Source organism: Microcaecilia unicolor, chromosome 2 (assembly GCF_901765095.1).
Source record: "Microcaecilia unicolor chromosome 2, aMicUni1.1, whole genome shotgun sequence".
In the NCBI taxonomy this organism is placed as follows: domain Eukaryota; kingdom Metazoa; phylum Chordata; class Amphibia; order Gymnophiona; family Siphonopidae; genus Microcaecilia; species Microcaecilia unicolor.
In genome coordinates this window covers 269,467,991-269,483,659 of record NC_044032.1, presented here as the reverse complement: position 1 = coordinate 269,483,659, position 15,669 = coordinate 269,467,991, and the positions used below count along the sequence as shown (strand labels likewise).

Here is a 15,669-nt window from a genome sequence, read left to right as displayed (position 1 = left end):
AAGCTCCAGGACTGTATCAATTCTTATTTTGATGGTCAGTGGTGGTAGTTTTTTTTTTTTTTTTAGTAATCCAACAGACAAAATGTCAACTCCAAACAGAGTACTAAAGTGGAAAATTTTAATTTAGCATACAAGAGTAATCATTTGTAACAAAAGCAATCAAAACACCCTTGTAAATCTCCTAACAAATAGTAAAATGGCTGGCTGTTTTCCTGCTCCATGCTGGTTGAGGTGAGGGGTGGGGGCACAATCCACCAGTTTGCACTGGCCTAGCAGGTCTCAAGGAAAGGAAGTTAACAGGTAAGAACAAATTTCACCATATGCCTTGCACCCTTAAGTCAGCATCGGTATCCTTGTATAGTACTGTGCCCTTCTGAATTCTAAGAAAGGTGTTTGTGATTTTGTTTGTGAGGTGCTCCTGTCAACCTAGTTCAGTGTGGCTCTCAAACCCAGTCCTCGGGGCACACCCAGCCAGTTGGGTTTGAGATCCACAATTAATACTGAGATTCTTGTGACTAAGAGTGATTTTATGATTGTGAATGTTTATTTGGAACCTGTCTAGATATGTGGGTGGGTTGCAAGTTTTAGAATAAGGATGCATTATGAAACTGAGTTGCTGCAACATTGTCCAGATTCCATCTTCCACCATGACCTCATCCCTGGTATATTGCTATATTCATAATTCTGCCTTGATTTTGTAAAAGTGCCATGCTTATGGCACACTCTTAGCTTACGAGGAAGTTGAGAGAGTGTGGAGGTCAGGTAGTTTTCTGTGGAGATGAGCACCGCATCTATTTTGATAACGTGGAGATAGCTGTTTGGTTACTTGTTGTGCATTTGATTGCTAACTTAGGCAGTAACTGCCTGATAATGGCAGTTTCTCAATATGCCCCTCTTATCCTTCCCCTCCCCATATGATCCCTGTTCATCTGGCAATCCATTCTAACTGTGCCTGTCTCACAGCTGCTTCCCAGCTTTCTGCCTAGACCAGTTTTCATACTGCCTGTAGTCACAACCAAGTTTTCTCTAAGAAACTTCTAACCTAAAACTGTAACTCTTCCTGGTTTGTATGTTAATTTTAACCATGTTTTACTGTAATAAGCTTCCTGGAGCTGCTTTTGTGTACATGTCTATATCTGATATAGCTCTGCAGTGTAAGGACTTCCATGTATCTAATGCGCAACACCTCTCTAGTAGTCTTTACAAATGGCATATGAATTAGTTTCTACAAAATATTCACTTTATCCAACAGAATGTTTAATTTTTAGACAAGTTTGATATGAGCTTTTTGGTGAAACTGTGTCCTGGAACTGAAAGCATGGCAATTTCATAATTGTCCATAAATGTGTAGTTTGGGTTTTATTTGTTTATATTCCGCCTAGACCTAAGCGGTTTATAATTTCATTACAGGTTCTAGAGGGCAAAGTGACTTATCCAGGGTTACACGGAGCAGCAGAGAAAATTGAAACTGGTTCCCCCGGGTCTCAACCCACTTCCGACCATTAGGCCTCGGTGGGAATTGAACCCGGTTCCCTAGGTCCACAACCCACTACACTAACCATTAGGCCACTGCTTCACTATATTATGTACATGGAGTGAATCAGAAGGAGAGATCTGCCTTTCACAAATGTGTAGTAATACCACTATCATGCATTGCACTGTAGAAATTCCTTGTGTCCCTTCACTGAAAGCCTTAAAATACATTCTGACCATAGGATGATTTGAGTTGTCAAGTCATACAGTGAGCCATCAATAGAAATTTTTAATTGGGGCTTCAATGTCAGTGGATCTGGGTTTTCATCAGTCTTGTAGTATGTCCCCATATTACAAGACTACATGTTGCAGTCTGCTCATTTAGATGTAGTTTGTAGGGGACAGTTTGGCTTGATTAAAAATAGAACTTTTGAAAGGTAGCATAAGAGTTTAGAAATAATTTGAATGTACCCTTTTTGGATATCAATATTCACATTCCTCTCAAAAGAGCTTTTGTGGGGCAAGCTATTTTAATGCAGTGCATGACAACCTGTCACCTAGTGAACTGTGGTACCAACAAGCCAAGCCATGAAAGAGCTATGCTGTAGTGTAATGCTTGCTTTTAATATCTGCATTTTAAGTACCAGTTGAAGAACTTGGTTCCAAAAGCTGTTAAACTCATTTTTAGGGCAAACAAAAAATGTAGTTATACCAGAAACAGACTGCTTTCATAAATAGCTATAGGATGTGTGAAATTGGCACTAAAAGGCATTCATAAGTTGTATAATAATGACGACAAAAAATTTTGTTTACTAGAATTCTTGAAAATGTTTATACTAGAATAGCTTTTTACACACAGGGTTTTGGAACTATGCAGTTCAATTTTGTTTTTTTAATAAAAGGGTTGTATTAGAACAGGCTTCCATGCTCAGGTTACATATTGATTTTTTTTTTTAATTTTTAAATCAATAACACACTGACTATATCTATTCATTTGGTTTTGTTTTTCATATATTATTGAACAAGTTTATTAGGATAACCACCATTGTGTGTTTCCTTACTAAGGTTTCCTATGCGCGCCCAAGCTCAGCTTCCATAAGAGATGCAAATTTATATGTCAGCGGTCTTCCAAAGACAATGACCCAGAAGGAACTGGAGCAGCTCTTCTCCCAGTATGGACGCATCATTACCTCACGTATTCTAGTAGACCAAGTTACTGGTAAGTATGTAGTGTTACTTCTTTGGTAGATTTGCTACATTTGAAAAGGGAAGTAGTCTTGCTCTTGAATATATCGAAGATGGTGATATGTGGGCCAGAAAATGCAATTTCGTTTTTTTACTGAAATTACTCATAAATATACATGTGCAAAAATAGTGTGTGGTGAGCCAGCCTGAGTCATTTCCACCCTGAAGGTGCAAGTTCTGAAGCCTGTTTTGTGGCTTGTATTTAAAAAAAAAAACAAAACAAAAAAATCTATAATCTTTATTTCCGAGCTGCTGTGTGAAAATAGTTCCCGTGCTACTGATAAAATGCTAATAAACAGTCTTTATGAAAAGTGAAATTTCATGCATAATTGCACATCTGGTTCTCTTTGGCTCTGATTGTGCACGTGGCTGCGTCTGATAATTACTGCTAAGATGGTTTTTCAAGGTTGCATATTAAATAAGCTCATGTCTTTGCTGTTGTCCAGATGTTATGTTGTCACCTTTATTTGGAGGTGACTGATACTTAGTGTATTAATAGCAGAACTGAGTTCCTGAAATGTGAATTTGAAAACAAATTGGAATGATAGGTTTGTTAGTGTTTCTACATGTGAAGAAATCACCCCCTTCCCATTCACCACCACCTCTGAATTAAAAAAAAAAAAAATTTATATAATTATCTTTTGTCAAAACATGTACTTCTCCAAGGACAAGCAGGCTGCTTATTCTCACATGTGGGTCGACGTCCGTGTCAGTCAAGGAACCGGCATTTTGCAAGCAAAATATAAAAAGCGTTCCTCAGTTTTTTTTTTCTCCATGTTGAGGTGCGGTCGTTTTTTCTCTGCTCCTTTCAGGCCTGGGAAAGAGTCTCATCCATTTTGTGGCTTTTCCCTTCTTTCTTTTCTTTTTTAAATAGAAATTGACATTTAAAAAAAAAAAAAACTTCCCATAGTTTTCTTTATTTTTTGCCCTTTTAAAGTTTCCTTTGTTTTTCGATGCGGCCAGCTTAGGCCGCACGGTCTGATTGTTCCCTTCTTTTCGTGCCCTTTTTTCTTTTAACAGGCACAATCATGTCTCTTAATTTCGCCGAAGCAGTTTTTTCTTCCATGTCATCGAAGACACCCAGCAGCTTCAAATGTACTCGATGCAACCGGACCATCTCAGGTACAGATACCCACACCTGGTGTATCCAGTGCCTTGGGCCCGACCATAGCCCAGCTGCTTGTAGTCTGTGTCTTCGCATGAAGAAATGGACTCAAGCGTCTCGAGAAGCCCAACGAGAGAAGCTTTTTGGGACTCGGTTCAGTCCTTCGACATCGGTACTGAGGTCGGCGGCGTCGACATCAAGGGACACATCAATGTCGGGAGCGAAGGTAATGGCTGTGGAATGACCAACTCATTCTGGGTGCAGTGAGGCATCGAGTGGGTCTCCACCTGTTTCGAGGCCTCCCGTTATGCAGGCCCCCCGGGACCAACCTTTGTCGGACTCTGCCCCGAGGAGACGTGAGGATTCCACGTCTTCCTCATCGGTACTGAGGAGTCTCGATGGGCGTTGAGCGACGGCAAAGAAGCACCGTCATCGTTCTCCTTCGACACACAGTGCTGGGAGCTCCAGGGTGTTGAGGAATTTGGCACCCGAGAAGCGTCGGCACCGAGAGGATCGCTCTCGCCTCTATTGAGGCGGTGCCAATGCATCGGTCTAGCAGCCCGGTACCTGATCCCGAGCCTCAACAGATACTGCCACCGCCTCCTTTACCGACCCCGCAGCCTTGTCTGACTGCGGCTCTCGAGCGCATCAGGGCCCTGCTTCCAGAGCTTCTGGAAGGGTTGCTGTGCCAGTCTGCTTCGGTGTCAGAGGTGCTTACGCCTTCCGTACTGTCTACATCAGCGGTATCTGGCCCTTCGCCTGTGGTGAGGTCCCGACCTCGGTGCCACCTGCCACCCAGGTCGACTGCTCTTTGACGTCGGTGGAGGAAGCTTCACCAGAGTCCAGGCGGGTATCGACTTCTCGGCACCACCATCAAGGACGTCCTTCCTCGGCGTCGAGGCAGGCTCAGTTTCCGACTGCTCTGAGATGTCTTGTCCAATACTGAAGATGAGCGTTCTTGGGAGGATGAGAAGGATCCCAGGTACTTTTCTTCTGATGAGTCCTATGGGATTCCTTCTGAACCTGCCCCTCCATCAGAAAGGAGACTTTCTCCACCGGAGAGAGTCTATCCTTTACCTCCTTTGTCCGGGAAATGGCTGAGGCTATTCCCTTCCCTATGGAGGTTGAGGATGAGCCCCAGGGCTGAGATGCTCGAGGTCCTGAATTATCCTTCTCCACCTGGAGAGGCTGCAGCGGCTCCTTTGCATAATGTACTGAAGGAAGTCTTTATGCGAAATTGGTCGTTCCCTCTGTCTAATCCCGTGACCCCGGAAAGGACTGAATCCCAATATCTGATCCACAGGGAGCCTGGATTGATGAAGTCTCAGCTACCTCACAATTCCATGGTGGTGGACTCCGCTCTCAAAAGAGCCAAGAGTACTAGGGACTATGCCTCAGCACCCCTAGACAGAGAATCTAGAACCTTGGACTCTCGGGAGGAAGGCGTATCAGGCCACTATGCTCGCTGCCAAGATACAAACATACCAGCTCTTCACGAGCATCCACTTGCAGAACTTGGTGAGGCAATTGTCTAGCTTGGTTGTTGCACTCCCTCCGGAGCAAGCCGAGCCTTTTCACCAGGTGGTCAGGCAGCTAAAGGCGTGTTGAAAATTCTTGGCCAGGGGTACGTTCGACACTTTTGATGTAGCATCCAGGATCACTGCCCAAGGTGTAGTGATGCGCATACTCTCATGGCTGCGCATCTCTGACCTGGAACATTCGGTCCAGCAGCGGATGGCGGATGTTCCTTGCCAGGGGGATAACCTTTTTGGTGAGAAAGTAGAGGATCTGGTTGACCAGCTCAAGTAGCACAATGATGCTATGGATTCTCTCTCCCACCGGGCGCCTTCTGCTACTTGCTTCTCATATAGGAGGTTTTTTGGAAGGAAGAGAGTGCTCCCTATTCCTATGCTAGGCGTAGGTACACTCCTGCTTCTTGGCAGCCTGTCCAGGCTCAGTCCCAGTGCGCTCGTTCTCATCAACAGCGTGCGCCTAAGGCCTCTGCGGCTCCCCAGCAAAAGCAAGGGACGGGCTTTTGACTGGCTCCAGTTCAGCATAGCCTCAGTAAAAGTGTCCGTGCCGGACGACTTGCCAGTCGGGGGGAGGCTGATATTTTTTCACCAGAGGTGGCCTCTCATAACCTCTGATCGGTGGGTTCTTCAAATAGTCCGGTCAGGATACTCCCTCCTCTATCTGGAATCCAAAACTCCAAATTGTCCTCAGGGAGATCATTCTTACAGTTCCCAGCACAAACTAGTACTTGCAGAGGAACACTCCGCCCTTCTGAAGGCCCAAGCGGTCGAACCCATTCCACCAGGGGAAGAAGGGCTGGGATTCTATTCCTGGTACTTCCCTGTGCAAAAGAGAACGGGGGATGCGTCCCATCCTAGACCTAAAGGTCCTGAACAGATTTATAGTCTGAGAAAAGTTAAGGGTGGTTTCCCTAGGCACCCTTCTTCCCATGATTCAGGAAAACGATTGGCTATGCTCTCTGGCCTTAAAGGATGCTTACACATACCTTGATACTTCCAGCTCACAGGAAGTATCTTCGATTTCGGCTGGGAACACAGCACTTTCAGTACCGTGTACTGCCTTTTGGCCTGGCTTCTGCGCCCAGGGTGTTTACCAAATGCCTAGCTGTAGTCGCAGCATCGCTACGCAGACTGGGAGTGCATGTGTTTCCTTATTTCGACGATTAGCTGGTGAAGAGCACCTTGAAGGAGGGTGCTCTGGATTCCATACGAATGACTATTTGGTTGCTGGAGCTACTGGGGTTTGTCATAAGTTATCCCAAGTCCCATCTCACCCCAGTCCAAGCATTGGAATTCATAGGAGCCCTGTAGAACACTCAACAGCTCGAGCTTATCTTTCCAAGACAAGGGCGGACAATCTTCTGTCCCTGGTGTCCATGGTTCGAGCATCTCACCAGGTCACGGCTCGGCAGATGTTGAGACTTCTGGGGCAAATGGCCTCCACAGTTCATGTCACACCCATGGCACGTGTACATATGAGATCAGCTCAATGGACCCTAGCTTCCCAGTGGTTTCAAGCTGCGGGGGATCTAGAGGATGTCATCCAACTGTCCACCAGCTTTCAAAATTCTCTCCACTGGTGGACGATTCGATCCAATTTGACCATGGGATGACCATTCCAAGTTCCTCGGCCACAAAAAGTGCTGACGGATGCATCTCTCCTGGGGTGGGGAGCTCATGTAGATGGGCTCCACACTTAGGGAGCCTGGTCCTTTCAAGAAAGAGTCTGCAGATCAATCTCCTGGAATTAAGATTGATCTGGAACACTCTAAAGGCTTTCAGATATCGGCTGTCCAACCAAATCATTTTAATTCAGACAATCAGGTTGCCATGTATTACACCAACAAGCAGGGGGCACCAGATCTCGCCTTCTGTGTCAGGAAGCCGTCCAGATGTGGCCTCCCAAGTCTTGCTTCCAGGAAAGATTCCACGAAGAGGTGTTACTTTTTCAAATGGAGGAGGTTTGCCGTCTGGTGTGACAGCAAGGCCCTAGATCCTCTTTCTTGTCTTAAACGGATCCTGCTTGAATACCTTCTACACTTGTCAGTCTGGTCTCAAGACCAACTCTATAAGAGTTCACCTTAGTGTGATTAGTGCTTATCGCCGTGTAGATAGTAAGCCTATCTCTGGACAACCTTTGGTGGTTCGCTTCATGAGAGGTTTCTGCTGCACAACTAATATTCCACCAGTGTCGTTATGCTCCTATTAGCCCTCACCTCAAGTCACTTCACTGGCTTCCTATCCGTTTCCGCATACAGTTCAAATTCCTCTTATTGACCTATAAGTGCATTCACTCTGCAGCTCCTCAGTACCTCTCCACTCTCATCTCTCCCTACATTCCTCCCCGAGAACTCCGTTCACTGGGTAAATCTCTTATCTGCACCCTTCTCCACTTCTAACTCCAGACTCCATTCCTTTTAGCTTGCTGCACCATATGCCTGGAATAGACTTCCTGAGCCGGTACATCAGGCTCCATCTCTGGCCGTCTTCAAATCTAAGCTAAAAGCCCACCTTTTTGATGCTACTTTTAACGCCTAACCCTTATTCTCTTGTTCAGAACCCTTATTTTATCATCCTCACTTTAATATTCCCTTATCTCTTGTTTGTCCTGTTTCTGTCCTAATTTAGATTGTAAGCTCTGTCGAGCAGGGACTGTCTCTTCATGTTCAAGTGTACAGCGCTGCGTACGTCTAGAAATGATTAGCGCTTTAGAAATGATTAGTAGTAGGTTTGCTTTTGTCAAAGCCCCCTGTCAAACCTCCACCAGTGTCATAGGATCTCAACGTCGTTCTCACCCATGCCTCTGGGACATGAAAGCTCCTTTTGAGCCTCTGAATTCCTGCCATCTGAAGTACTTGACCTGGAAGGTCGTTTCCTTGGTGGCTGTTACTTCAGCTCGTAGAGTCGGTGAGCTTCAGGCCTTGGTAGTGTTCTAAATTTAGGGGTCCAGAGCCCCCCAAGAAGTCTGGAGTAACCTTAAATCTGACTCCATCTCTAAATAGCACTAGTACTGGGGTAATCAAGGAGTTGTGAAGTTCTAAAAGGAATTGCCACTAAGAGAGATGTTAGGTCTAAGGAAAAGATACCAGCCTTATGACAAACTGGATTTAGATTACAAGTTATACAATGCAGCGAAAGATAGCCTGATATAGCAAAAGCATTTATACTTACAGCCTCTGATCATAAAGTGAAGTCCACAGAACATCATTTGGGATGAGGAGTTTATTTGCCAAGATACAAGTCAAATCAGTGATTGACAACAGGCACGTACAATCAATTAGTTATAGGAATATAATAATCCAGCTGCAAACAAGTGTTAATTAGTTCCTAATCTTTTATAATTTCTTTTACCAATTAAAGGTTTTACAAGGGAAAGCAATTAGGTAATTTGTCAATTCTGCTGGACACATTGGTTTCCCTTGGAGAGAGAGAGTGGCAACCCTTTTCTCTCTCTAACTTAAACCAGGAAATACCCTGATTTTTATAGGTGCCCTCAGGATATGGATAATATGACAGTAGATATACCTGATTGGATCTATGCTAATGTCATGGTTACCACTGATTGGCTCATGCTAATGAGTAGCTTCTATCTTGCTAACATGGTTTTGTCTTTAGCTCGCTTGACCACAAATATTAAGCAAGACCCTGCATCCAGCTACACCTTTCCTTTCTCACACCATGGCTGACCACAATCCTGCTCACAGGAAAGTCTCATTTCTCAACTTGTTTTTCTAACTTACATTAGAGAAAATTCCACTTTGCAACAGATACGGCTTCTATTTTGTGCTGAAATCCTCCATTTTGTTTCCATATCTATTGACCTAACTTTTCCTAATTTAGCTTATTTAGGCCTCAATCCGGGCTACAAACTAGGCCATACTTTTCCAGTAAGCTCCCAGTTATGTCAGCCATCAGATTTCTGACTCAGCCAAGGTCTGTAATGGCCTGAGCTCTATGACTGGGCCCGCCACCATTCCAGTGGGGGGGTCTCTGGCTGTACCATAATTATACAGTAGTGCATGCACCTTATATCAAGTTCCATCACAATAGAGTAGTCCTCCGCACGCACCCTAAGTTCCTGCCAAAGGTGGTTTTGGAGTTTCATCTGAACCAGTCAATTGTCTTGCCAGCCCTCTTTCCCCATCCTCATACCCACCCTGGCGAAAGCAGTTTGTAAACCTTGGACTGCAAGAGAGCATTGGCCTTTTACGTGGAACGGACAAAGCCCTTTAGACAGTCCGCCCAGTTGTTTGTTTATTTTGATCCTAGCAGGCGTCTCCATCAGAAAACGGAGAACGCACAATCTCCAATTGGCTAGCAGATTGCGTTTCCTTCACTTTTGCCCAAGCTGGGTTGTCTTTAGAGGGCCATGTCACGGCTCATAATGTTAGAGACATGGCTGTGTCAGTGGCTCACTTAGCCTCCATTGAGGAGATTTGCAAGGCTGCAACGTGGTCATCAGTCCACATATTCACATCTCACTACTGCCTTCAGCAGGATACCCAACGTAGTCGGTTTGGGCAGTCGGTGCTGCAGAATCTGTTCGGGGTTTAGAATCCAACTCCACCCCCCAGACCCATTTTTGTTCTGTCCCAGGCTGCAATCTGTTAGTTGTTTATGGTTTCAGGTCAATCTCTGTTATGTCCTCGCCGTTGCGAGGCCCAATTGATCAATGTTCATTGTTTTGAGTGAGCCTGGTTGCTAGGGATACCCCACATGTGAGTACAAGCAGGTATTCTCTGAGGATTGCAGGCTGATCTCACAAACCTGCCCACCTACCCTTTGGAGGAGTTGTTTCTTTTTATGCTTTTGATTTAACTGAGGAACGTGTTCACGTGACAGGCGGGAAATTGGTCCGCACATGTGCGCTACACACACACCAGAAGACTGGCAAGACTTTTTTTAATATTTTGCTTGCAAAACGCTGGTTCCCGGACCAATGCGGACGGCGACCCACATGTGAGAACAATCAGCCTGCTGTCCTCGGAGAATACCTGCTACAGGTATGTATCTTCGCTTTATCTAAGAGATTAAATGCAGAAAGCCCAAGTTTGGACAGTTGACTTGAGTGAGACTGGTGGAAGCAGCAAGTTCCTAACCAATCACACAGTCAAATAGTATAGGACTCAATAGGCATAATATAAATACATTCTAAAAAGCAGTGCACGTCTGTCACTGAGGAACTGAGTTCAATTCCCACTTCAGGCACAGGCAGCTCCTTGTGACTCTGGGCAAGTCACTTAACCCTCCATTGCCCCATGTAAGCCGCATTGAGCCTGCCATGAGTGGGAAAGCGCGGGGTACAAATGTAACAAAACAAACAACCTCCTCAATAACTTTCCACATCTGTTGCTGTTCTCTCCTCATTGTAATGCCTTCTCCCTCCCCTCCCCCTCCCCCCCACACACCCACACACACACCAGTTGGCTTTTGAGTAAGCCTATGTCCAGGTTTGTCTTAGGTTCAATTAAGATCAACTTTATGAAATCTTTTGGCACCTTGAAGTTTACTGGAAGTATTTTGAGTGTTACCCCGCTTTTTATTCATTTTATTTATTTCAGAATTTCTATACTGCTTGAACTTTCAGAGGCAGGGCTTAAGTGGTTTACAATCTGAAAGATCATAAAAGGGAAAAGAACTACAATAAAAATAGTAAAGGACATGGTGGGACAAGATGGCACCCTATAGAGAGAAGATCCTTTGTCCGTTCCTCTTGTATTGCTTCAATACCCAAGAAGCATTGCGGGAGAGTTTTCCCTGCGGCTTCAGAGGCTTCTGCATCAATTCCAAGATTAGTTCAAATTACACGAGGGTTTTGCAGCATTGACACCTACTGGAGATCTGCGAATTCAGGAGGCAGGAGCGTCTGCCCCCTCCCCAACACACTCCTGAATAGCAACGTTTGATTTCGCCGATGATTGAGAACTACCAATGGATCCAACTGGTCTGAGGGAGGCCGCTGAGGAATCCTTGTTCATTGATCTGCCAACCAGCAGCTGAGGCTCCTGCATGAGTTACCTTGCAGGAATGCAAGGGTGCGAGGAAAGCAGGAAGCCTTTCTGTTGGCATTGGATTACAACTACAAACTACTCCAATTCCAGATGGGTTGAATCTCTTTCTAGTGTTCCCAGGGCTTAGTACCAGCGTAGGAGTGCTGTTTTCAGTGCTAAAAATAGCTGTGTTCACATGAGGGAATTTGGAATACCATAGTGGGAATAGGTAAATCACTCACAGCTCAAGTCTTTTGACCATACTAAATTAACTATTTTGAAACAAAGGATTCACAATCACAAATATGTCGTACAGAATATTCTTCAAACTATAGATACTGAGATAAAATCTACCTCTGCACTTACAGCCTGCTTGGTCAAAGGTTTGACGTCTGTAGATTTAAAATTAGAAAACTTTGGAGAATATAGTTCGTAGGAGGAACTTGCATTTAATTTTCCTAAGATCCCTTGGGTTGCAGCTGAAGGGATGTTTGAGACATATGTTAGAAGTATTGAAAGTGCCACTACAATCAGTACCTCCAGTATCAAGAATTGTGTGGGTTTTGTATACTTTTGACTTGCCTCTGGGACAGAAGCAACCTTCTGAAGGTCTCCTGGGGGGGGTTGGATTCTCGAGTAAATCATTACTCCCCCAGGCAGAAATCCAGGCAAGAAAATCTCTGGCTGCTAAATATTAGACATAAATATTTATTCAAATTGTCAAGCCGATCAGTAATTATTGAAATAGTAACAAATAAACTCCCAAAACAGTATAATATGTAGCAAATAAAAACAAGAGTTTTCTCTGAGAGCTGTCAATATGTCCACCTGCTAGTGTAGGCACATTGAGGCTCGTCATCCTTCGTTCTGTTTCCTGTTAAATACTTTTTTCTTCCTTGCTTCCCTTCCTACCTAATGAATATGCATCTTTACAGAATAGTCTGTTTCTTGTTGTGACGTATCATGTTCCAACATGTATCAGATGATATCATTTATTCCCTTATATTTGGCAGTTAGGGCCTATCATTCATATAAGCATAAGTTTTTATTTGATTTGTTGACCTAATGTCCTTGGTATGCCCAGTCATCATGCCAGCCCCCTCCACCCTTTAGTTTAACCTACAGTGTTACCCACACCCTTACTTCTCCTCTGATTATCTGGATACAGCAGGCATCCTTAGTCATAGGAGTCTCTGGCTCTTAGCTTCTGACCAGCAACTTATCACAAGTTAGCACAGGCCAAAATGTCAAACCACAAATTTCTACAGCCTCAGAAAGGTATTTACCAGAAAAAGCACATTTATAATTCTCTCATGTCTCTCAGCTCAAGGGAGAGCAAAACAGCTTATAATAAAAACTAGAAATATGTATGGTTTGCACCTTTTCATGGCCTTTGCTATACAGTTTTTCTTTTCTTTGCCTTCTGTTAAGAAAAAGGAGACTGGAGAAGGAGGAGTAGATGCTTTTTCTCCAATATCACAGGATAGCTTGGACTTAACAGCTTCCCTTGAATCTTCTAAAGAAGGCATAGCAATACCCTCTACACTGCTGGTCATAATGAATTTAGACTACGGTAATTGAAGCTATATTTTGTCTACTTTTTGTACTATGAAAGTCCACATTTTCCCTGATGCTAAAGTTACACAAAAATGAAGATGACAGTTTCTTTTGATGCGCCCTAGGATTTGCCCCTAGGAGGGCTGTTTTTGTTAGTCTCCTTGTAAATGTGTAGTGAAATATCAGTTATATATATATATATATATATATATATATATATATATATATTTATTTTATTTTTTATTTTATTTTTATCCTTCACAGTTAACATTTCTGAGTGATAAGATTGTGGCTACAGGCCAAGATGTTTCTACTGGGATAGAAGAACCCCAACAGTGATAGGTTATCTATTCTTGGAAAGCAATTGTATTTTCTGTAGGGAATATTTCTTTGAATTCGGTTTCCTTTTTCGATTCTCTTGTCCACCCTTAGTAGTGGTCTAGATTGGATGATTGAAATTTCTTAATATGTTTTGTTTTCTGTTTTCTCAAATGTAGTATTGATTTTTTTTTTTCTGTTAAGTATATTTTGCTTGGATTAAGCTGGCAATTTCACTGGCAATTTAAAACCTCACAAAACCTACACATAGCTACAACCAAACAAAGCATCTCAGGAAGATTGGTACCAACTCTGTTAGTTGTTTTCTTCGTACGTCAATCCTTATGTCCTCGCCGTTGCAAGGCCCTATTGACCTTTCTTTATTTTGAGTGAGCCTGGGGGCTATGGATACCCCATCAGTGAGAACAAGCAGCCTGCTTGTCCTTGGAGAAAGCGAAGATACATACCTGTAGAAGGTATTCTCCGAGGACAGGAGGCTGATTGTTCTCACAAACCCGCCCTCCTCCCCTTTGGAGTTGTTCCTTCTTTTCATCTTTGCTTTTTGATCTAACTGATGTCCCCGCGCAATGGGCGGGAAGATGGCCACACATACGCGGTGCGCGTGCCCGAAGGCTCTAGCAAACTTTTGTTGATAGGTAGATTTCCAGATCTTAGGGCTGCCGTGGACGTCACCCATCAGTGAGAACAATGAGCTTGCTGTCCTCGGAGAATACCTGCTACATGTATGTATCTTCGCTTTAGTAATTTATGGAACATATTTGATGCTTTTAATGTAAAACTTACAGAAGTATTCTAAAATTATAAAAATAATAATAATCCAGAAAGACTGCATTCTTAGTCTTAATGACGTGTCAGTACTTGGTGGAAGCCTTTTACTGCAGTAACAGCCAAGAATTACTTAAGATCATGCCTAGTGGTTTTATGCATATGTATCTATTTTTATTATAATTGTAATTGGCTTTAGAATTTTGACTATATATCAGTTTTAATAAGTAACTTAGCAGGTGGTAGGTTGCAGTGACAGTGCTCCTGTCCCTGGCTTACCTCCCTGCTCTGCGGTCCTTTGCCGCACAGCATGTTCAAGCCTAATGGGTGCTCCCATTTTAGTTTCACAGCCACATCTGATTGAGCTCGAAGCTTGGCCTTGCAGCCCTCAGTTGCACTTATTGTCACTGTGTGAGGCTTTGGCTCGGTCCCCATCCCTCACCCCTCTTGTCTTTTCACCCTGTTTAGGTGTATTCCCCACATGCTCCCCCTGCTGCTCCCAGGCTTTACCAAAGTGCTCATTTTGGCATCACATACAGTGGGGGAAATAAGTATTTGATCCCTTGCTGATTTTGTAAGTTTGCCCACTGACAAAGACATGAGCAGCCCATAATTGAAGGGTAGGTTATTGGTAACAGTGAGAGATAGCACATCACAAATTAAATCCGGAAAATCACATTGTGGAAAGTATATGAATTTATTTGCATTCTGCAGAGGGAAATAAGTATTTGATCCCCCACCAACCAGTAAGAGATCTGGCCCCTACAGACCAGGTAGATGCTCCAAATCAACTCGTTACCTGCATGACAGACAGCTGTCGGCAATGGTCACCTGTATGAAAGACACCTGTCCACAGACTCAGTGAATCAGTCAGACTCTAACCTCTACAAAATGGCCAAGAGCAAGGAGCTGTCTAAGGATGTCAGGGACAAGATCATACACCTGCACAAGGCTGGAATGGGCTACAAAACCATCAGTAAGACGCTGGGCGAGAAGGAGACAACTGTTGGTGCCATAGTAAGAAAATGGAAGAAGTACAAAATGACTGTCAATCGACAAAGATCTGGGGCTCCACGCAAAATCTCACCTCGTGGGGTATCCTTGATCATGAGGAAGGTTAGAAATCAGCCTACAACTACAAGGGGGGAACTTGTCAATGATCTCAAGGCAGCTGGGACCACTGTCACCACGAAAACCATTGGTAACACATTACGACATAACGGATTGCAATCCTGCAGTGCCCGCAAGGTCCCCCTGCTCCGGAAGGCACATGTGACGGCCCGTCTGAAGTTTGCCAGTGAACACCTGGATGATGCCGAGAGTGATTGGGAGAAGGTGCTGTGGTCAGATGAGACAAAAATTGAGCTCTTTGGCATGAACTCAACTCGCCGTGTTTGGAGGAAGAGAAATGCTGCCTATGACCCAAAGAACACCGTCCCCACTGTCAAGCATGGAGGTGGAAATGTTATGTTTTGGGGGTGTTTCTCTGCTAAGGGCACAGGACTACTTCACCGCATCAATGGGAGAATGGATGGGGCCATGTACCGTACAATTCTGAGTGACAACCTCCTTCCCTCCGCCAGGGCCTTAAAAATGGGTCGTGGCTGGGTCTTCCAGCACGACAATGACCCAAAACATACAGCCAAGGCAACAAAGGAGTGGC

General features: G+C 44.1%; 1 protein-coding gene across 6 annotated transcripts in view; it reads left to right on the top strand.

Moving 5' to 3' along the window:
• Positions 1–15,669, top strand: part of ELAVL2 (ELAV like RNA binding protein 2) — a 520,063-nt gene that overhangs the window by 418,297 nt on the left and 86,097 nt on the right. For all 6 annotated transcript variants that reach the window (XM_030194168.1, XM_030194167.1, XM_030194166.1 and 3 more), the window contains one exon: positions 2,539–2,692. In XM_030194168.1, coding sequence (XP_030050028.1) covers positions 2,539–2,692 — 154 coding nt within the window. The remainder of the gene's footprint in view (positions 1–2,538; positions 2,693–15,669) is intronic.